The following is a 21541-nucleotide window of genomic DNA, read 5'->3' as shown; positions in this document are numbered from 1 at the left end:
CAACAGCAACAACATACTCTTTACCAAGTTTCCCTCAATGTTAGCAGTTTATGTGACGTGGTGCAATTATCCAAACCAGGAAATGATAATGATCCAAATCCTTGAATTCTAGCCAGTGTCCCCTAACATCCCCTTTCAGTTCCAGAATCGAGTCCAGGAGCCCACATCACATTTAGCTCTTGCATCTCCTTAGTCTCCTCCAGTCTGTGACAGTTACTAAGTCCTGCCTTATATTTTATGACCTTGACTCTTTGGTGAATTATTTTATAGAATTTGTCTGCATTCGGTTCTTTGGTTTTGTTTGTTTGTTTTGGCCACACTATGAGGCATGTGAGATCTTACTACCCCGATCAGGGCTCAAACCTGTGCCCCCTTGCCTTGGAAGTGCAGACCCTTGGCCACTGGACCGCCAGGGAAGTCCCTACGTTTGGTTTTGAATGGTTACTCATGATTTGGTTTGTGTGGTTGGGAATTTTTGGCAAGAATCCCACAGAAGTGATGCTGTGTCTCTCTTAGTGACTCGAATCAGGATATGGGAAGATACATGATGTTGCGGTGTGTTATTATTGGTGATATTAAATTTAGTCCTGAAGTTAAAGCAGGGCTGGATTTCTCCTCTGTGACAGTGTTTTTTCTCGTAATTGATCAGTTTATTGGGGAAAATACTCAAAAGACTCTGTACATATCCTGTTTTCGCTCAGATTTTCACTCACAGATTTTAGCATCTGTTGGTGGATCTTGCCTGTAATAGAACTGTGGTGTTGGTCTAACAGTCATTTTGTATTTCTCTCATTCCTGTCACATTTATTAACTGGAATTCTTTTTTTGTGAAGAAGACCTGTACTTTCTCTCTTCTCTTTATTGATTTTTTTTTTTTTTACTTTATGACATTAGTGTAGACTCATGGGTATTTATTTCATCCTGTGAATTATTATCCAACACTTTGATTATTCAGTTGTTCGGACTATCCTGACTTTGACCATTGGAAGCTCCTTTAAGTTGGCTCCTATGCCTTTTAACATTCCCCATCAGTGGCTCAGTGGTAAAGAATCTGTCTGCCAATGCAGGAGCCACAGGAGATGCAAGTTCCATCCCTGGGTCAGGAAGATCCCTTGGAGGGGGAAATGGCAACCCACTCCAGTATTCTTGCCTAGAGAATCCCGTGGAGAGAGGAGCCTGGTGGGCTGCAGTCCATGGCGTCACAAAGAGTCAGACACGACTGAGCATGCACACATCTTTTTCTAAATATTGGCTTATTTTCTGGTTCTACAAGATGTACCAAGCCTCCAGATTTATCTTCTGTATTTCCTGCCCCAATCCTAAAATCAGCTGTTTGTTTAAGAAGCCTTGGTTCCTTTGATTGGAAAATGATATTTAGAAACCAAGGTCTGGGTGCTGGAGGTGCTTATCATTACTGGGAAGTCATTGTTTCTAGGCTCTCTCAACAGACAGAGCTAGAAAATATAGGTACACATATTAATTCATAGTCCACACAAATGGTGTTTTCACTTCTATTTGTATCCATCTGTTGTTGTTGCTTCAATACTTTGGCCACCTGATGTGAAGAGCCAACTCATTGGAAAAGACCAAGATGCTGGGAAAGATTGAGGGCAGGAGGAGAAAGGGATGACAGAGGACAAGATGGTTGGATGGCATCACTGACTCAATGGACATGAGTTTGAGCAAGCTCTGGGAGATGGTGAAAGACAGAGAAGCTCGGCATGCTGAAGTCCATGGGGTCACAAAGAGTCAGACACGACTGAGCAACTGAACAGATACGTGTCTACCTGAGTAGACATTAAAACCCATGAGTTGATAGTGATTTCTCCAATTCCAGTCCTACACCAGAAGGTGGTTCATTCTAGACTTACCCCTTTCCTTATCTGTAACTTCTTTCTCTAACAGTAAGAAACTGGCTCTGATTATCTGTGATCTGTTTGCTAATTTGTTCGGTCCTAGCGTACAGGTGCTAGTGGTAAAGAATCCACCTGCAATGCAGGAATGCAAGAGACACAGGTTTGATCCCTGGATCGGGCATGTCCCCTGGAGAAGGAAACAGCAACCCATCCCCGTATTGTTGCTTGGGAAATTCCATGGACAAAGCAGTGGGCTACAGTAGTAGGAGGTGGGCTACAGTCCGTGGGGTCATTCAGAGTCAAACATGACTGAACATGCACACACCCAACATACACATGAAGGAGTTTCAGGATTTATAACCCACATTTCTGTAAGAAGCAAGTTTAGTAACCAGAACACAGTGTTCATATATGGTTCTTTTTGTCTTTAGCCTTACAGTATGCAGTGGAAGTACTGTTTTCCAGTTACTGAGGTTAGTTTCTGTATTCCCCATTCCTTACAGTGTGGTTCTACTAATCATTTACTAGTACAGTTAAGGTAATTTGTTGTTTGGTTCCTACTTTTTCCCCCCGCACCTCCCCAGATCCTGGTTGACTTATTTCATTTAAAAAAATTGTTTTAATTTATTTATGTATTTGGCTGCACAGAGTCTTAGTTGCAGCATGTGGGATCTAGTTCCCTGACCCAGGGTCAGACCTGGGCCCCCCGCACTGGGAGCACAGAGTCTTAGCCACTGGACCAGCAGGGAAATCCTCTATTTATTTCATTTGGGATATGTAAAATATTGCGATGGTTCCAAGAGTTGAAGCCATATATGAAGGTGTCCTCAGAGAAGAGCTACTCCTCCATACTCCCCATCCCATTCCCTTACCCCTTCCATCTCACCCCAGTCTCCTTGGTTTCTGGTATATCCTTCCTGTATTGGAAGTGAAATTTTTACAGATTAGTTCAAAGAAGAGATTCTGCCTTACAAAGAGACATAAGGAGGAGACTGGTGGCACAGAAGGGAGATGAAGCCTCAGAGGACCGTAGGAAGAGGGAGAGGGAGGGGTGGCCCAGGACCAAAGCAGTGGGGTCAGCTCAGCACCACAGGCCTTGGTGTTTCTCATATGTCCACCTATGGGGCTAAGTCTTCAAAACACAGGCCTGGAATATTCCAGAATACAAAGGAAGCAGTGTGGAGTGTTGCCAGAGCCTGGAGGCCCATACTTCCCTCTGTAGGAGATGTAGACTCCACAATTCTGCCGTTTTCCACTAAATCCCTCGAGAAAAGAACCTTTCTTCCTGGCCGCATGTGGCGCGGGCTGCATCAGGAAACCAGGCCGACCCTGCCCATGAGGGGAGGTGCCTCCTGTCTTGCATGGTGGGGTCATGTCATCATGAGAAGAGGTGGTCTCCTTCTGCCCTCCAGCGCCCGCTCCCCACACCCTTGAGCCAACAGGCCTCACTGGCCTCACTGGCCTCACTGTCCTGCTCAGGTCCACAGTGAGGACTCATCCTTACTGTCTCAGAAGAGGAACTCGGAGGTGGAGGCAGGCCCTGTTGTTGAGTGTTTCAACACTACCCCATTGAGGGTGAAAGAGGGGGGGCAATTCCCATTCCTGGCAGCAGCTGGAATTTCACAACTTGACCTCCTGGTAGTAAGGCGGCAGGGCTGGGGGCTGGGGGGTTGGGAGGGGGATGCCAGGGGAAGCCAGGCCTTGCCCACCAAGCCTTTGAGAAAAGTCATCATCCTAGGGAGGGAGAGGTACCCCCTCTTCCCCTTTCATCTCCACCCGAAAGCCACTGGAGTTCTGCTGACAAGTCACCAAAGGCGGCTGATGACTGACTCATCACAGAAGTAAGCATGCCAGAGGGCTGGGCTGCGAACCGCAGTGTGCTGGGCTAACCCCCCGGGGCTGCCAGGATCCCCTGCCAGGCTCCCATCCCTCCCATACCTCAGCTCCCAGGACCCAGCACCTCAAGGAGGTCCTGCCTCTGTGAAGAGCTGGGTCAAGCTCGAGATGGCCTCAGGGTACCAGGGAGACTGCCCAGTGCCCCGAGGATAAGGTCTTGATTGTCTCCGAACGAGCAGCCGAAGACATGGAGGCCTGGAGATGGGAAAGTTGCTCGGGGCCCAGAGACGGGAAGAAGCCTGGCCCCGTGGCACTGGACGGGGTGGTGGGGAGCAGCCTTCGGCGTCCGTGCATCCACTGTCAGCAGCCCAGGACACTTCTCTGAGGATGGGGTGGCGGCAGACATGATGTCGGCTGAGGATGTGCATTTGCGTCCTGCCTCTGCGTCAGATATGCTGGGACACTGGAGGGCACTCATTCCTGCCTCCTGACACAGCCAGATTGTCTGTTGCAGCAGGAATTGGACGGAGGGATCTTTAAACTTAGTTCACCGGGATGGCTCAGTGATAAAGAATCCACCTGCCAATGCAGGAGACACAGGTTTGATCCCAGATAGGGAAGATCCCCTGGAGGAGGAAATGGCAACCCACTCCAGTATTTTTGCCTGGAGAATCCCATAGACGGAGGAGCCTGGCAGGCGACAGTCCATGGAGTCACAAAGAGTCAGACATGACTGAGCGAAGGGAACGGGAACACAGCAGGTTCTGCCTTCGCTCTGAGCTTGAGAACACCTGGTCCCCTTGAGCCATCGTGGTCATCACTTGGTCCAGCTGAGGTTGTTGCTTCTGGGGGCCCTGGTCCTCTTCCTGGAGGAGGCAGGCCTGCAGTGGGCAGCTAATATAGACACGTGTGGTGGGAATGGAGGTCTCCTAAAGCAAGATCATGTTAGTTAACTGAGTACACTCGCTGCGGTAGTTAACAAAAAATTTTATTTTTCTCCCAGCAACTGTATCTGACTGGGCCAAGGAGCAGTCAGAGCCAGACTGTCTGGGTTGCCACCCCTAGCTGTGTGACCTTAGGGAAGTTGTTTAACCTCTCTGTGCTACAGAGTGCCCACACTCCCTCTGGCTTCCCCCCAAAGTGTCCAGTCTTCAGCCTCTTACTGCTATGTTTCCCTCACCAGGCTGGAGGCCCTCCAAGTGAAGAATCCACAAAATAGCTCCAGTCCAGCTTTTCATCCTAGTATCCTAGATTGAACCCGCGTCTCTTGCGTCTCCCGCATTGGCAGGTGAATTCTTTACCCCTAGAGCGGGGCCACTCTTAGTGCCTGGGGGTTAGTAAATCCCTGGAGGAAAGAACGCACGCGCACTGCTTCCTGGGAGGCCCACCCCCATGCCATCCCAGGGACATCACTGAAGTGAGGTGATGCTGAGCCGCTCACAAAGGGCTTCTGTTTCCCTCGGTGTCTTGTTCCTTCCCAGCTAGGGAAGTGGGAGGGTTTGCCTGCTGGGCTTCTGTGAGCTGACCACAGGGTCCAGGCCAGGATGTCCTGTGTCTTTGCATGTCATTTGCATGGCTCAGCTCTGAGCTCTGTGCTTCTGCTTGTGGTTTCCGGGTCCATCCCCTGTTCCACAGAGCTGGACAACTGCTTCCTCGGCTTCCCTCTGTGACCTGGCCTGACTGGCCAATTGTGGAGTCAGCCTGGACAGGGTGAATGCAGGGAAATTCCCTAGGAAAGAGGGATCACGGAAAAGACTGTAGCAGGAAAGCTTTCCTGTCTTGAAAGCTTGCTCAGTGCATCCACCCTAGTACTGAATATCCCCAACAGCCCTGGAGGCTTAATACCTTGTCATACCCATTTTACAGCTAAGTAAACAGAAATACAGAGAAGTGAAAGACATTGCCTAGTGCATGGCTAGGAAATACTAGAGTGGAGATTTGAGTCCAAGTCTGTTGATGCCAAACACCAGGCTTATTCCTTGACACGGTGACCTGTCACAGCTTCCCTGGGGGCCCAGGAGCCCATGCTTCAACGTGAAGCTGGCCCTGCTGCAGGCTTTCAGAATGTGGCCCTTGGCACCATTGCGCATCTGTTGCTAAAACCCCTTCTTAGATCTCCTCCTCAGCAGCCCTCCAGCCTGAGCTCAGTACCCCTGTCCCTCGTCAGCAGGAAAGAGGAAGTGGTTCTCTGAAAGACTAAGCCAAGGAAGGTCTTTGAATAACTGGTAACTTTGCTAAGCCTCAAAGAAAGCAAAGAAAAACAGCCAAAGTGGAGGTGAGGGCAGGAATGGACTGGGTGCCAAGGGCCTGGGCACCTGAGCAGAGGGTATGGTGTGGTGGGCGTGGGGCGCCTGTGAAGGCGGGAGGCCCCTGACACACTGAGGGGGATCTCAGCGATGTGGTCATCAGGAACAGGCTCCCTTCCTGCCCGTCCCTGGAGGCTGGGGGACTCAAGCCTGGAAATTCAGAAGAAAGTCCCCCAAGTGATGCTGGTTTTTCCTTTGAGGTCCTCCTGCCCAGCAATGGGGCTGGCCATGTCCCGGGCACTCCCGGGCTCTTGGAGACACTCACCCCTGCCTGTGGGGCCCACACATCTCCACTCCCCTCCTCCCCCGACCCCTCACTTCCCTAGCCTGTGCTGTCGGGTGGCCTGAGTGCCCTGTCTTGCCTCTCTGAGCAGCACGGCCAGGGGCGGTCCAGCCCCGGAGGCAGCCGACTGACGGCACAGGGCTGGGAGTGCCCGCTGTCTCCACTGGCTGCCCTGCTTGGCCATGTGCTCCTTGAGCCTGAGGGTCTCCAGACTGACCAGCGTCTGTCACCCCCGCAGGCGATGACTCAGGATGCAGCAAGGGGCCACGACATGCACGGAGGACCGCATCCAGCACGCCCTGGAGCGCTGCTTGCATGGGCTCAGCCTCAGCCGCCGCTCCACCTCCTGGTCAGGTAGGTTCCCAGGGAGCAGGGGAGGAGGCGCATTGAGGGGCTGCAGGGAACGCTGGGCCAGGCCCGGGCCGGCAGATTCCGGTTCCAACCCTGTCTGCGTGACTCGGACCTCACCTAGGCAGGTGCTCGGCAGCAGGGCACCTGACGGAGAGTTGCCCTGGGTCAGGGGGCTGCCGTTTCTCCTCTCCCCCATGGTGTCTTCTTCATCCTCTTCGGGTGCTCGAAGCCTACCTCCCTAAGGTCTGCTTAGACACTCAGCTGCTAATTTCAAAAGAGCAGCTAAGACTCCATGAACAGCCCTTCCCAGAATTCTCCCATTTTACCTGATTTCTAGTTCTCTCCAGAGTCTCATCCTTCTCTTGCCCATAAAACAATGGAGAATCTTGACAGACCTTCAGAAAGTAGGAGTTCTCCATGTCACGTGATCCCCAGGACAGAGAAACGGGGGTATCTATAGACTAGGGCAGTTGTGTCTCCAAGGCTGGTGCCTACCTCTAATATCTCCTTATGCTCTTAAAGGTTTTCCCTATCTCACTTGCCTCCCTAACTACCCTATGAGATAGACATCCGTGTACCTTGAATACACCTGGTTCCTTCCTACCTCAGGACCTTTGCACTTGCTGCCTGGTGTTTTTCCCTCAGAACTCTGCAGATCTGGCTCCTTCTCATTCAAGTCTCAGCTCACACGTCACCTTCTCAGAGAAGCTTTCCTTGGCCTTTGGCGTTCAGCAGATCCGACTTACAGCTGGCTCTCATGGGCTGTAGGGACTTGTACAAGTCCCTCAGCCTCTCAGGGCTCAACTTCCTTGCCTGTAAAATGAGAATAATAATAGCAGGAACCACCTTCCCAATGGAGGTGATGTATGAAAAGCCTGCCAACTTATAGGTACAGTTTTTGTTGTTCAGTTGCTCAGTTGTGTCCTACTCTTCGCAACCCCATGGACTGCAGCACACCAGGCTTTCCTGTCTTTCACTATCTCCTGGAGCTTGCTGAAACTCATGTCTGTTGAGTCAGTCATGCTATCTAACCATCTCATCCTCTGCTGACCCCCTTCTCCTCTTGCCTTCAGTCTTTCCCAGCATCAGGATCTTTTCCAGTGAGTTGGCTCTTTGCATCAGGTGGCCAAAGTATTGGAGCATCAGCATCAGTCCTTCCAATGAATATTCAGGATTGATCTCCTTTAGGATTGACTGGTTTGATCTCCTTGTTGTCTAAGGGACTCTCAAGAGTCTTCTCCAGCACCGCAATCCAAAAGCATCAATTCTTTGGTGCTCAGCCTTCTTTATGTCCAACTCTCCCATCCGTACATGACTAAAGGTACACAGTAGGTGCTCAATAAATGGCAGTTTTCTTCCTTCTGGCCTCCCACCCAGGTTTTAAGGAGACTAAGTTTACAGAATTGAGGGGCCATTGTTAAGTTAAAGAATGCAAAAATGTCCGACTTTGGCAAAAGTTACCAAAACCTGTGACCATAGGAATGCAGCGTCAGGGCCTTCAGAACTTTGGAGGGAGCTCAGACACAAGAGGGGGCCACTTGGGCCTGCATTGCTCTTTTCCCCCTGTCTCACACACACATACACAGGCCTCCATGACCGCCTCTTTAACTTGGGGGTTTACCCTTACTGACTGCAGGGAAGCAGATTGACAAACTAAGAAAAGTCTGGGGAAGTTACAGGGTGACAAAGTGCTAATTGTCACTTTTAAAACAGAAATGAATGGTGCTTCCCCTTCCCAGGCTCCACCACCTGGTAGTCCCGGGAGGTCCCATGGCTGTCACAGACTCAGCCTCGTGCCCTGGGATGGAGCTTGTGGGGCATCTGTCCTTGTTCCTCCAACTGTCTCTGCTCCTGTCCCCCTTCCCTGCATCTCAGAGGTTGTGGGCAGGCTGATCCTCTCTGGAGGGACAAGGAGCAGAGTCATGGCCTGTTCCTTGGCCTCTAAGTGGGATCCCAGCCCCTCTGTGTCACTTGAACCTCCTGTCTCCTGGAAGAAGCTTACTATTATCTAGATGGGGCCTGATAGGGTCCAGTGTGTTGGTCTAGAATTTTCTGAGACTCTCCCATCAGAAGGTAATGCCCCAGTACAGCCCCAGGAATGCCCAATTCTCTCCAACCCTGAGCTGACACATGGCCTCTTCTCCCTTTCCAGCTGGGTTGTGTCTGAACTGCTGGAGCCTGCAAGAGCTGGTGAGCAGGGACCCGGGCCACTTCCTTATCCTCCTGGAGCAGATCCTGCAGAAGACCCGAGAGGTGAGGACTCGGCTTGGCTTTGAAGGGTGGCACTGGGTCAGCCTTGTAGAGTCGAGAAATAGGTCCCCACAGGGCTTCCCTGGTAGCTCAGTGGTAAAGAGCCCACCTGCCAAAGCAGGAGACATAAGAGACATGGGTTCAGTGGCTGGGTCAGGAAGATCCCCTGGAGGAGGGAGTGGCAGCCCACACCAGTATTCTGGCCTGGAGAATCCAATGGACAGAGGAGTCTGGCAGGCTACAGTCCACAGGGTCGCACAGAGTCGGACACGACTGAAGCGACTTAGAATGCACGTTCTGAAGGTCAGTTCAAGGCTGCCTGGACTACCAGGGGGCTTGGAGGCACTGGAAGCCTGAGTTCTCTGCTTCAGCGGTGCTTGTGGATCTAAGTCCTCAGGAGAGGGACATCGTACTTTCACTACGAACGCGTGCTGTGTGAGCCAGGGGCCCAAGTTGACGCCGCTTCTTAAGACAGACAGTGCTTTTATGTCACAGGTGGCGCTAGTGGCAAAGAACTTGCCTGCCAGTGTAGGAGACATAAGAGACGCCAGTTCAGTCCCTGGGTTGGGAAGATCTCCTGGAGAAGGAAATGGCAACCCACTCCAGTACTCTTGCCTGGAGAATTCTATGGACAGAGGAGCCTGGCAGGCTACAGTCTGGGTCACAAAGAGTTGGACATGACTGAAGTGACTTAGCCCACCCGCTCCTTATAAATCAAAGGATTGACTACGAAGGAGAGAGGAATCTCTGCCAAATTCCTTTCCTCAAAAAGTCCCATGAGAACAAAAACACAAAAATGAAAACTGATCTGACTGGAGAAGTAAACCGAGACCTCCTCTAACTGTTCAATGTGCGTGCGTGCTCACTTGCTCGCTCAATTGTGTCCAACTCTTTGCAACCCCATGGACTGCAGCCTGCCAGGCTCCTCCTATCCATGGGGATTCTCCAGGCAAGAACACTGGAGTGGGTTGCATTTCTTCCTCCAGGGGATCTTCCCAACCCAGGGATTGAACCCACGTCTCCTACACTGCAGGTGGATTCTTTACCACTGAGCCACCAGGGAAGCCCAACAGTTCAATAAATAGGCTTTTATGACTTAAAGAAGAGTAGGTTTAAAGCTGGTTTGGGCTAGACTTCCAGAGCAGTCACAAGTCCCTACAGAGACTTGCTTTTTTGTAAGAGTTTTCTTTTTTAAGTTTTCCTTTCTTCTTTAAGAAAGAAGAAAGAAATACATGACTACGTTAAAAAACACATGTCTTTCTCAGCTGGTTTTTTACCTGTAAGAAGAAAGTCTTGGTTCATCAAGACACCCGTGGCCAGTTCTGCCACCACCATTTACCTGATGCTTTCCCTGGCCACAAGCAGACCAGCTGAGAATGGCTAAACCACCTCGAGGCTACTTATCTTATGAACCCAAATATAAAGGAACAACCACTGTGTAGCAATAGGGGACAATTTTGTATTGGGTTGACCAAAAAGTTCATGTGGGTTTTTACAGAAAATCCCCAGTGAACTTTTTAACTAACCCAATAGAAGGGGCCAGCTGAGCAGCAGATGTGCTGGACACATAGTCTCTTCAGGGTAAAAGAGAACGAGAATTCTAAATTTCATCCTGCTGACATCACCAGCCACAGCAGAGGTGGCGTGCCTTTCTCTGCCTCTTCAACCCCCATGAATGCCACAATGAGTGGGGAGACCACTAGCATTTTAACCAAAGAATTCCAAATCATGTGTATATATGTGTGTTTATGATGGAGTGGGTGAGCTCTATCAAAGAGATGACTCATAAAAGAAGAAACAGGACTTGTAAACAATATGGAAAATGTTGCCTCAGTTATAATAAAATAAATGCAAATGAAAGCCATAACGACACAGCTTTTGCCTAGCAAATTTGCAAAAACTTTGAAATAACCCTTGCAGGGAAAGGCATGGTGAAACTGGTACTTTCATACATACAGGGTATTATAAATGGCAAAATTCTTTGGGAAAGCAGTTTGGCAATATATTTCCAAGATCATAAATATGGTTATAGTCTTTGAACCATTGATTCTACTTCTTGAACTCTGTCATAGATAGATAATCCAAATTATAGGCGTGTGCACAAAAGTTTTCATTGCATGAGTACTTAGAATAGCAATACGTAATTTCAAGTGTATAAAACAAAGCTAATAAATTATGGAGCTCTACCAGAAGGAATATTATACAGCGCATAAAAATGATGAATAGTACCCAAGAGAAGAAACAAAATTTAATACACTATAAAATTTTAGGGAGTTCCCTGGTGGCCCACTCATTAGAACTCAGGGCTTTCACTGTTCTTGCCTGGGTTCATTCCCTGGCTGGGGAACTAAGATTCTGCAAGTTGCAGGATGTAGCCAAAGAACATGGAAAAAAATTATTTTCAACTTTTTTAATCCAGAAAGGAAAAAGTTAACGTTTGTAATTTATGTACATTAAAAAAAAATCCATTAAATTGGGACTTCCGCGGTTAGGACTTTGCCTTCCAATTCAGGGGATGTGGGTTTGATCCCTCATCGGTGAGCTAAGATCCCACATGCCTTGTGACCAAAAAAACAAAACATAAAAAAGGAACCAGAAGAAATAATATTATAACAAATTCAATAAAGACTTTTTAAAAACTCCACAAAATTAAAAGATCGACAACAAACTGGAAAACATATATACAACACAAATAATAGATAACTGTGTAACCAGGAGGGGGATAAAAGTGGTCTTAGAGATGATGTAGAAAGACAGAAATCCATTTATCATACTGTATGTAAAAGACATGAAGTGTAAAAATACATACCCAATGATTACAGCTTTGCAAAGGAAAATACATAGAGAAACGTGGTGTAGGGAGCGGTAAGTTGAAATATTAGCCGTGGCTAAAGGGGATATTGAGGGATTTTTTTAAACTTTCATTTTCTGAAAGTTTGTCCTGTGATTACTTTTCACTTAATGGGTTGTGCACCCCATGAGTGAGCCCCTGCCCATCCTGTCCTCCACACAGGTCCAAGAGAAGGGCACCTATGACCTCCTGGCCCCCCTAGCCCTGCTGTTCTACTCCACTCTCCTCTGTGTAAGTTCCCGGATGGGCCAGGCTTGGGGGCTGCGGGGGAGGGAAGGGAAGAACAGCCTCCTGGGGCGGGGCAGAGCCCTCACAGCTCCGAGGATAAAGGCACAGCGAGAGAAGCTGTGCACCGATGACACTGCAGATGAGTGTTACCCCTCTGATGGCTTCAGATGACCATTTGAGAGACCTCCAGTGACTCCCCATGGACACCATCGTGTCGGGACTATCTGGGGACCCACGGAAGGGATGCAGTCACAGCCTGGTCCCAGTCACAGACAGGTTCTGCTAAGAGATGTGGTGTCCACCTCCTTTTGTACCCCCAGTGGTCAGTTCCCCCAGTGCGGTCACCCCCTGTTCACCAGACCAGTGGCACCAGATGACTCCATGTACATTGAGTCAGTCCACTTCAAAGAATAAACATTTGCCTCTCATGAGGATATTTAAATAAAGACGATTTAGCCCTGAAGACCATTCCGTAGCAGCAGTGGCCCCATTTACGATGACCTCCAAGGGGACAGCTTTTCAGAATTTGGTAAATTGTTTTGTTCGGTGAAAGCCAGGCCCCTGTCGTAGAGACATCCTTGGGCACCATCTCACCTGGCCGTCTGTAACTCACTTCTTGTGGGTAACTTTCAATTCTGCCCTCCTTCTCCCTGGGACACACTGCTGCCAGGAAAGGTGTGCCCTTTGTGGAACATTCCAGAAAGAAGCCAGGTCTGCCCTGGAATATCAGTGAACTTTTTCTCACCCGGACTTCTCTGCCTGCCGCTCCCTCTCCACCCCAGACACCACACTTCCCGCCAGACTCAGACCTCCTTCTGAAAGCATCCAGAACCTACCACCGATTCCTGACCTGGCCCGTTCCTTACTGCAGCATCTGCCAGGAACTGCTCACCTTCATCGATGCTGAACTGAAGGCCCCAGGTGAGTATGGAGGCGGCCAGCACGTGGGGCAGGGACCCTACAGGTCAGGAGATTCCCCGCCCTTCTGAAACTGGGCTAGGACCCTCCTCACCTCGCATCCCTCAGCTTATCTCTGTCCATGGCCTGCCTCACAACCTTGGAGTCCCTCTTCATACGGCACTCATGCTCCACGTCTACATCAACACCAGAAGACTGAAAGCTATGAACACCAGCAGGAACTCCAGGAGGAGTTCTCAGGGGGAGCTGAGCAGAGGTTCAGGTCAAGGAGACCCCATCTCATGGCTTGTGCCTCTGCTCCGGTTTGCCAAGGGATTGGTCTCTGAGGTTGCCCAGCTCAGACAGAAGCCGCCACAGTGTTGACAAGAGGCCCTTGTTTATTCTCTTTACCCCAGAGCAGATAGGGGGATATATGTGTGATGGACTAGGTTCTGGCCAGGGAAGGTGGCTGGTGCCAGGAATGAACAGGCAGACGGACACCATGACAGTGTGGGTGAGTGGTACTCAGGGTCCTTGAGAATCTGCAGGTGCCATAACACAGGGGTCCCCAACCTCCAGGATTTAATGCCTGATGACCTGAGGTGGAGCTGATGTAATAATAATAGAAATAGAGCACATAGTAAGCATAATATGCTTGAACTGTCCTGAAACCATGCCCCGCAATCTGTGGAAAAATTGTCTTCCATGAGACCGGTCCCTGGTGCCAAAAAATGGTTGGAAAGGGAAAGTGTTAGTCCCTCAGTCGTGTCCAACGCTATACGACCCCATGGACTGTAGCCCGCCAGGCTCCTCTGTCCAGGGCATTCTCCAGGCAAGAATACTGGAATGGATTGCCATTCCTTTCTCCAGGGGATCATCCCAACCCAGGGATTGAACCGAGGTCTCCTGCATTTCAGGCAGATTTCTCTACCATCTGAGCCACCAGGGAAGTTCAAAAAGAGTTGGGACTTTCACCAACATGGAAACAAGGTCTAACAAAGCTATTGTAAGAGCAAGAAAATGTAATCAAGTACAATTTACTGACAGGTGGCTCCTCATTTGAGTAATTCCTCATATCAGTGGCTCAAAGGAGTAGTCACTTAAACATCCTAGTAGATGCCTCTGAAACATTTGATAAAATTCAGTATCTATTCTGAATAAAAATATCTTGGTTTAAAAAAAAAAGTTCAACATCCATATTCCTGATATTCAAAGCCCCTCCAATATGTGGAAACTATTAATATATGGAAGGGTCCTTAATAAGGTAACAACCCATAGTGAAATACTAGAAGCATCTCTGTTATTAACAACTTTCCTCTTTGTGCTTATACGATTTTGCCTATGCAAAAAGACAAAAGTAAGGAATATTTCCTCTTCCAGAGAAGATAAAATTTTAATTTCTCAGAGTTCAAACAATTGGTTATCTGTCAAGACTGTGAGAATCACCCAAAGCAATGTCAAACTAATAATCAGGGAGCTAAGAGCTTTTTCATATAATAGCATCAACTCATAAGAAAACATAATGGGGAAAAATAATTTACAATAGCAACTAAAAATATAAAATAAATAAAGAAATGTGAATAACCTACACAGAGACAGCAAACTTTACTGAAGGATGAAGAATTTAAGAGACTTTGTTGGACTGAATCAATATTGTAATAATATCCAGTATTATGGAAATAAATGTAACTGTGATAAAAAATACCAATATCTTTAAAATTTGGACAAAATAAAGTCTGTTGAACAGAATAAATGCTCTACAGTGGCATTTATTATGTATTTATTTCTGTATTCTTAGGGAAAAGTAAGAAAGGAATATTTCCCTACTAGGTCTTTAAAAGTACTGTAAGGCTATGGCTATTAACATAGTACAGTGTTGGTATAAGAACAGATAAATTAATGGGATGAAATAGAATGTATCAGAACAGATTAAGTGTATAAAAATGTATTATATGACAAAGAAGCATCCACAAGTCAGTAATGGAAAAATTGGTCATTTAATAAATGGTATTAGGATAATTGACGGACTGAGAATTGGGCAGGTTAAAATTCTATCTCCAAAAGCATTGAGTGCTAGTGCAAGCATAAAAATATCTTTCAGATGGATTAAATGTTTAAGTGTGGAAATCAAGACCATGAAGGAATAAAAGAAAAATAGGTTATATGAGCCTGGAGTGGAGAACAGATGGCAAATGTGTCCCCCCACCCAAGGCACAAATAATAAAGGGCTGACAGATTTGAGAGCATGAAATTAAAGCTTCTCTATGGCAGAACCCACCATAAACGGAAAGTAAATAAGCTACTAAGAAAAATATTTGCAACGAACAATATATCAAGCCCATGAAGAGTTCTTTTGTCAACTGAAAAAATAAGCAAACACACCAGTGGAAGTATCGATACAAGGATGTGATTCAAGCACATCCAGAAAGAACCATTAACTGCTGAGCAACACCCCTCCAGAATATTTACCCTCACTGGTAGTAAAGAAAATCCAGAGCTAAATAGTGAAGACAGCTTTTTCCCGTATCAAATTGGTAAACCTAAATATAGAACAAAAATACCAGTGTTGCTCAGGAAGTGGGGCAGGAGGGTGTTCTCTAAAGCATTAAAAGTAATTATCTTTTCACCCAGAAATTCCATTCCTAGAAGTTTATAACCTGATGAATAATTATGGATGTTGCAAAAGTTTAGCTACAAAGGTGTTCATTGCTGCATTCTTTTTAATAATCTGCCAATTCCAAAAAACCTAAATATTGTACATATTAATAGTTGAATATATTGTACCAGAGTCATTTGGTGGAATCCTACTCGGTCATTTAAAATGAGATCATAGGGCTTCCCTGATGGCTCAGTGGTTAAGAATCCACCTGCCAATGCAGGAAACGGGTTTGACCCCTGATCTGGAAAGATCCCGTTCTGTGGAACAACTAAACCTGTGCGGCACAACCACTGAGCCTGTGCTCTAGAGCCAGGGAACTGCAACTGCTGAAGTCCATGCTCTGCAACAAGAGAAGCCTCCACAATGAGAAGCTAACGCAGCGCAACTTGAGAGTAGCTCCTGCTTGCTGCAACTAGAGAAAGCCAGAGTAGCAACAAAGACCCAGCATAGCCAAAAATAAGTAACTAAGTAAAATGATATCATAGAAATAGGTTACTGAGATGAAAAGACGTTTAGTAACTTGTTGAGTGAAAAAGCAGGCCCCCAAATACTATGTGTGTTGTAATCCCATTTTTTGTTTTATTCTTTTAAATCTGTATATGCCCCAGGCTCTGTTTAGTACCTAGAGTATCTAAGTGTCTGATCATGGGCATTAAATACACACAGAACAGATGTGCTGAATCTTATTCCCTAGTAATTAATGGACCCTAGAAAGCTCCAGACTGAAGCTTTATATGAAAAGTGCTTTGGAGAAATTTGACTTCCCTTCCCAATTGATCATCTCATTTGTCTGCCCCCAACCAATGAGGTTGGGCTTGATTCCACCACAGAGCTTCCCTGGTGGCTCAGACAGTAAAGCGTTTGCGTGCAATGCAGACAGACCTGGATTCAATCCCTGGGTGGGGAAGATCCCCTGGAGAAGGAAATGGCAACCCACTCCAGTATTCTTGCCTGGAAAATTCCATGGACGTAGGAGCCTGGCTGGTTACAGCCCATTGGGTCACAGAGTTGGACAGACTAAGCGACTTCACTCACAGCCAATCAGAGGCTTCCTAGGTGGTGTCCGCGGTAAAGAACCCGCCTGCTAATGCAGGAGATGTAAGAGAAGCGGGGTTCCATCCCTCGTTTGGGATTATCCCCTGGAGGAGGGCATGGAAACCCATTCCAGTATTCATGTCTGAAGAATCCCATGGACAGAAGAGCCTAGAGCCTGTCAGGCTACAGTCCATAGGGTCACAAAGAGTCTGACACCACTGAAGCAACTTAGCACATAACACAATCAGCTTATCCATCTGCCCAACCAATGAGCTAATCTATCTTCCTCCAGCCTATCAGCTGATCTGTCTGCCCAACCGATCAGCTGCCGTTACAGTCACTAAGGGCCTGGATAGGTACAGGCTATGTGTCCTTTAGTCAAAAGCTCCGCACTGTATGAGCCTCACTTCCTGACAGAGGCTCGCATGGAAGAATCAAGAAATCAGGGAGGCTCTCAAGAGAATGGTTGGACAAAGGCAGGTGCTGAGGCACATGATAAACAGACAAGTAGGCCAACCTCGCTTTCCAAAGCACCCTAAGTGAACAAACCAATTTAATCTCTTTCATTCCCTTCCTCCTCACTATCCCCCCAAACAAACAGATCTAGATTGCTTCTGGGCTTCTTGGTGGTGACCAGAATTCCTTTAATGAGAAGGCAAAGCTTTTCTTCTTTTCTGTAACAGGACAGAAAGGATTTAAAATGCAAATGTCCTGGCAGGACCTTCAGTCTCGGCCTAAGATCTAAATGACATTCTTTTTGAAATGGGTCCGGGGGAGGGCTGTCACCTGCGTGCAGGGAGACCGCTTCCCAATTTCAAGTGGAACCAGCTGGCTGCCCTCTTGCCGCCCGCACGCTATGCCTTGAGATGTTTTTGTGGGCAACTGAGCAGGAACTCAGCTCCCAGCAGCCCCCAGCAAACAGATGTGAAGCTGAGAGGCGGGCTGTGGGGAGGCCCAGACACTGGGACTCGGGGTTCTATTGGGGAGAGGAGAGCCAAGCAGAGCAGCAGCTCGTGGAACCCTAGCCACCCACTGCTGAGGGTCTTCCCCTGGATCTTGCCCCTGGGAGCATATGAGGGCTCAGGTATGCTGGGGACCAAGCAAGTGCTGGAGGGGGATGCTCAGGCCAGGCTGCCCATGCCAGCAACACCTCCTCTTCCAGGGGAAGCAGAACCGAAATAGGAAACCGTTTGCTCTTGCCAGACAATCCTTTTCAAACAGTTAAAAAGCCTCAAACTCAAACAGATGCATGGTGAGCCTGTATCAAAGACGCATTCCAACTCTTACTGAGGGAGCTAGCCAGGAAGGTGGGAGAGGTGGTTTAAAGGAGGGTGTCAGAAACTGAGATTAATTTCTCATCTAAGCCACGAAAAGATGGCAGAATTAGATACAAAATTAGTCAACATCATATAGGAGAATGAACATCATACAGTGGGGAGAAAACCCTTTGACATTATCTTTTTAAAAAAATGTTTCATTGGAAGATAATTGCTTTACAATATTGTGCCGGCTTCTGCCATACATCATCATGAATCAGCCACAGGAATACATGTGTCCCCTCCCCCTTGAACCGCCCTCCCAACTCCCATTCCATCCCACCCCTCTAGGTCATCTGTCACAGAGCACTGGATTGAGCGCCCTGTGTCACACAGCAAATTCCCACTGGCTCTCTATTTTACATATAGTATATATTTCCATGTAATGTATATATTTCCATTTGTCCTTCCCTTTTCTTCCCATACCGTTGCCACAAGTCTGTTCTCTGTGTCTGCATCTCCAATGATGCCCTGCAAATAGGTTAATCAGTGCTGTCTTTCTAGATTCCATTCAGTTCAGTTCAGTCGCTCAGTCGTGTCTGACTCTGCGACCCCATGAACCGCAGCACACCAGGCCTCCCTGTCCATCACCAACTCCTAGAGTCCACCCAAATCCATGTCTCTTGAGTCAGTGATGCCGTCTAACCATCTCATCCTCTGTCCCCTTCTGCCCTCAATCTTTCCCAGCATCAGGGTCTTTTCCAATGAATCAATTCCAATGAGTCAGGTAGCCAAAGTATTGGAGTTTCAGCTTCAACATCAGTCCTTCCAGTGAACACCCAGGACTGATCTCCTTTAGGATGGAGTAGTTGGATCTCCTAGATTCCATACACACACGTTAATATATAATATCTGTCTTTCTCTTTCTGACTTCACTCTGTACAACAAGCTCTAGGTTCATCCACCTCATTAGGACTGACTCAAATGTATTCTTTTATATAGCTGAATAATATTCCATTGTATTTATGTACCACAATTCCTGTATCAATTCATCTGTTGATGGACATCTAGGTTGCTTCCATGACATTATCTTTTATAGTGAACAAAAAGCATTCATCTCACATCCACAAGTAAGCCTCTAATTTCATAGAACCTGACCCCTCATTAATATTAATAGCAAGTAGTAAATTGAACCACATTAGCTTCTTCTCCTTAACCCTTAGGTGGGCTAGTTAGAAAGTGCTATGCTGTACTATGCTAACTCACTTCAGTCGTGTCTGACTCTGCCACCCTATGGACTGTAAACCCACCAGGCACCTCTGTCCACAGAATTCTCCAGGCAAGAATCCTGGAGTGAGTTGCCCTATCCTCCTCCAGGGAATCTTCCTGACCCAGGGAGTGAACCAACGTCTCCTGTGGCTCTCACATTGTAGGCGGATTCTTTACCGCTGAGCCACCGGGGAAGTCCAGTTAGGAAGTGCTTTGGTGTAATTTGGTAAAGGCAGGTGGGTAATAGTTTTGCCTCACTGCTGAGTAGCTCCACCCCCAGTAACCCAGCTGAGGGAGGCAGTAGGGGGAAGGGGAGACCAGGCACTGAGCTCTGTGCGGGAGGCTGAGGCTGCATCACTTGGTGGTTACCAGTACTTGGCACAAGACCATCTTGGGGTCCCTACAACTCTGGAGCTGTGGGGCCTTTGGCAAGACATTTCACATCATAGGAGCCTCAATTTCCTCATCTGTAAAATGGGAGGATAGTCGTGTCTCCCTCTCAGCAGTCTGCGAGGATAATGCTGGCCTATTTTGATTTCCCATTGCTGGGGCAGGAGGGTTCAGAGTGGTTTTATCTTAGTAGGTGGATCCTGGCAAGGTCACAGGGAGAAGATGACAGGGACTTGGTGAGCTGGGCCCTCCACCCAGGCAGCCTTGTGGAGTCAGTTGCCATGGAGATGAGTGAAACAGTTTATCCCACTTTGATGTGGCTGGGTGGCAGAGGAAGTGGGCAGGTTATCAAGCCTGCGGACCTCCCCCTTCTTCCTGACTCCACCCCCGCCATAGGGTCGCCCACTGCCTCCATCTGGGTGGCAGGAAGCCTCACGTCAGTACTTCCGGGTCCCACCCACCACAGCCCCCTTGGGTTCAGCCCGCATGTTTGTTGAGTATTTACTCTGCCTGGCTGTGCAAAACACAGCACTTGCCTGCTGAGAGTTGGCCTGTCATCCTGATGGGCGACAGTGGGCATCATATGTGTGAGTCACGCCTCAGTTTTCAAAGCACCCAGACCTGCACAATTGTATCACCCAGCCCACAGCCCTGCAGAGCATGAGGGAAAAGCAGCATTGCTCCTACTTTGTGCATGAGACGACTAAGACTCAGAAAAGTTTGATGATTCTTGCTTTAGTTGTAAAGTCAAATGTGAGAGCAGGAACATGGGCTTTTGGATAACAAAGAACTCTGCTCTGTCACTTATTAGCTGATGATGTTGGACAGGTTACAGAAGCTCTCTGAGCCTCCTGATCAAAAGTAGGACTGTGTTCATAGCAGCTGTGTTGACAGTAGCCAAGACACGGAAGCAACCTAAGTGCCCATCAACAGATGAACGGATAAAGGAGTGTGTGTGTGTGTGTGTGTGTGTGTGTGTGTGTGTGAGAGAGAGAGAGAGAGAGAGAGAGAGAGTTCCATGGCTGCTGTCCAGGGAACCCCAGAAGGAAAGAAAGCATAAGAGGAAGCCAGTAGCCAGGAGTGTTCGTGTCGGGGTACGATGTGGGTCAGGAGGAGGAAGCCAGGATCATCTCCTGGGACAGCCGTGTGGCTAAGGCTGAGCCTCCCCTGCCTCGTGTCAGCCCTGGGGACTCTCTGCCTCACGATGACCAGGCACCACGTCGTGTCCTCAGCATGGACATTCCATAAGAATGTCATTAACGTGGTGCCAGTTCCTGCTTGGTGACACCAGCAGTGATTGTCACTCAGCCTCTGTCTTCTTTGTCAGCTGTCCTATGCAGAATGGCCATTTCCAGTTATCACTTTAGAAAAGGGAAAGGGGTGGTGGAGGGATAATTTAGGAGTTTGGGATTAACAGTTACACACCACTATATATAAAACAGATAAACAGCAAGGACCTACTGTGTAGCACAGGGGACCATATTCAATACCTTGTAATAACCTATAATGGAAAAAACCTGAAAAATATATATATATAAAACTGAATCACTTTGCTGTACACATGAAACTAACTTAGTGTTGTAAATCAACTATGCTGCTAAGTCGCTTCAGTCGTGTCCGACTCTGTGCGACCCCATAGACAGCAGCGCACCAGGCTCCTCCGTCCCTGGGATTCTCCAGGCAAGAACACCGGAGTGGGCTGCCATTTCCTTCTCCAATGCATGAAAATGAAAAGTGAAAGTGAAGTCGCTCAGTCGTGTCCTACTCTTCGCGACCCCACGGACTGCAGCCTACCAGGCTCCTCCGCCCATGGGATTTTCCATGCAAGAGTGGGGTGCCATTGCCTTCTCCAAAAATCAACTATACTTCAATCAAAAATAAATAAATTTTAAAAAATAAAAAGAAGGGAAGCTCAGTTGGGTAAACAAAGCTCAGTTATGAGGGCACTCCTGTGCCTGGACAAGGCATTTGTACTTCACCATGACCGCCCACCATCAGCTCCCACTCACCAGGACACATCCCTTGCCCATATGGGGGGACCTTTTTGATTTCCTACATGTTAAGACCAGACACA

General features: G+C 47.9%; 1 protein-coding gene across 3 annotated transcripts in view; it reads left to right on the top strand.

The window, feature by feature from the left end:
• PIK3R5 (phosphoinositide-3-kinase regulatory subunit 5) overlaps positions 1-21541 on the top strand; it is a 74204-nt gene that overhangs the window by 40211 nt on the left and 12452 nt on the right. For all 3 annotated transcript variants that reach the window (XM_018064644.1, XM_018064642.1, XM_018064643.1), the window contains exons 2-5: positions 6520-6635; positions 8785-8885; positions 11896-11964; positions 12744-12882. In XM_018064644.1, coding sequence (XP_017920133.1) covers positions 6533-6635; positions 8785-8885; positions 11896-11964; positions 12744-12882 — 412 coding nt within the window. In that variant the 5' untranslated portion in view covers positions 6520-6532. The remainder of the gene's footprint in view (positions 1-6519; positions 6636-8784; positions 8886-11895; positions 11965-12743; positions 12883-21541) is intronic.

The sequence above is a fragment of the Capra hircus genome, chromosome 19 (assembly GCF_001704415.2).
Source record: "Capra hircus breed San Clemente chromosome 19, ASM170441v1, whole genome shotgun sequence".
Classification (NCBI taxonomy): Eukaryota; Metazoa; Chordata; class Mammalia; order Artiodactyla; family Bovidae; genus Capra; species Capra hircus.
Note: the sequence above shows the minus strand (reverse complement) of the source record. Positions and strands in the feature narration are given on the sequence as shown.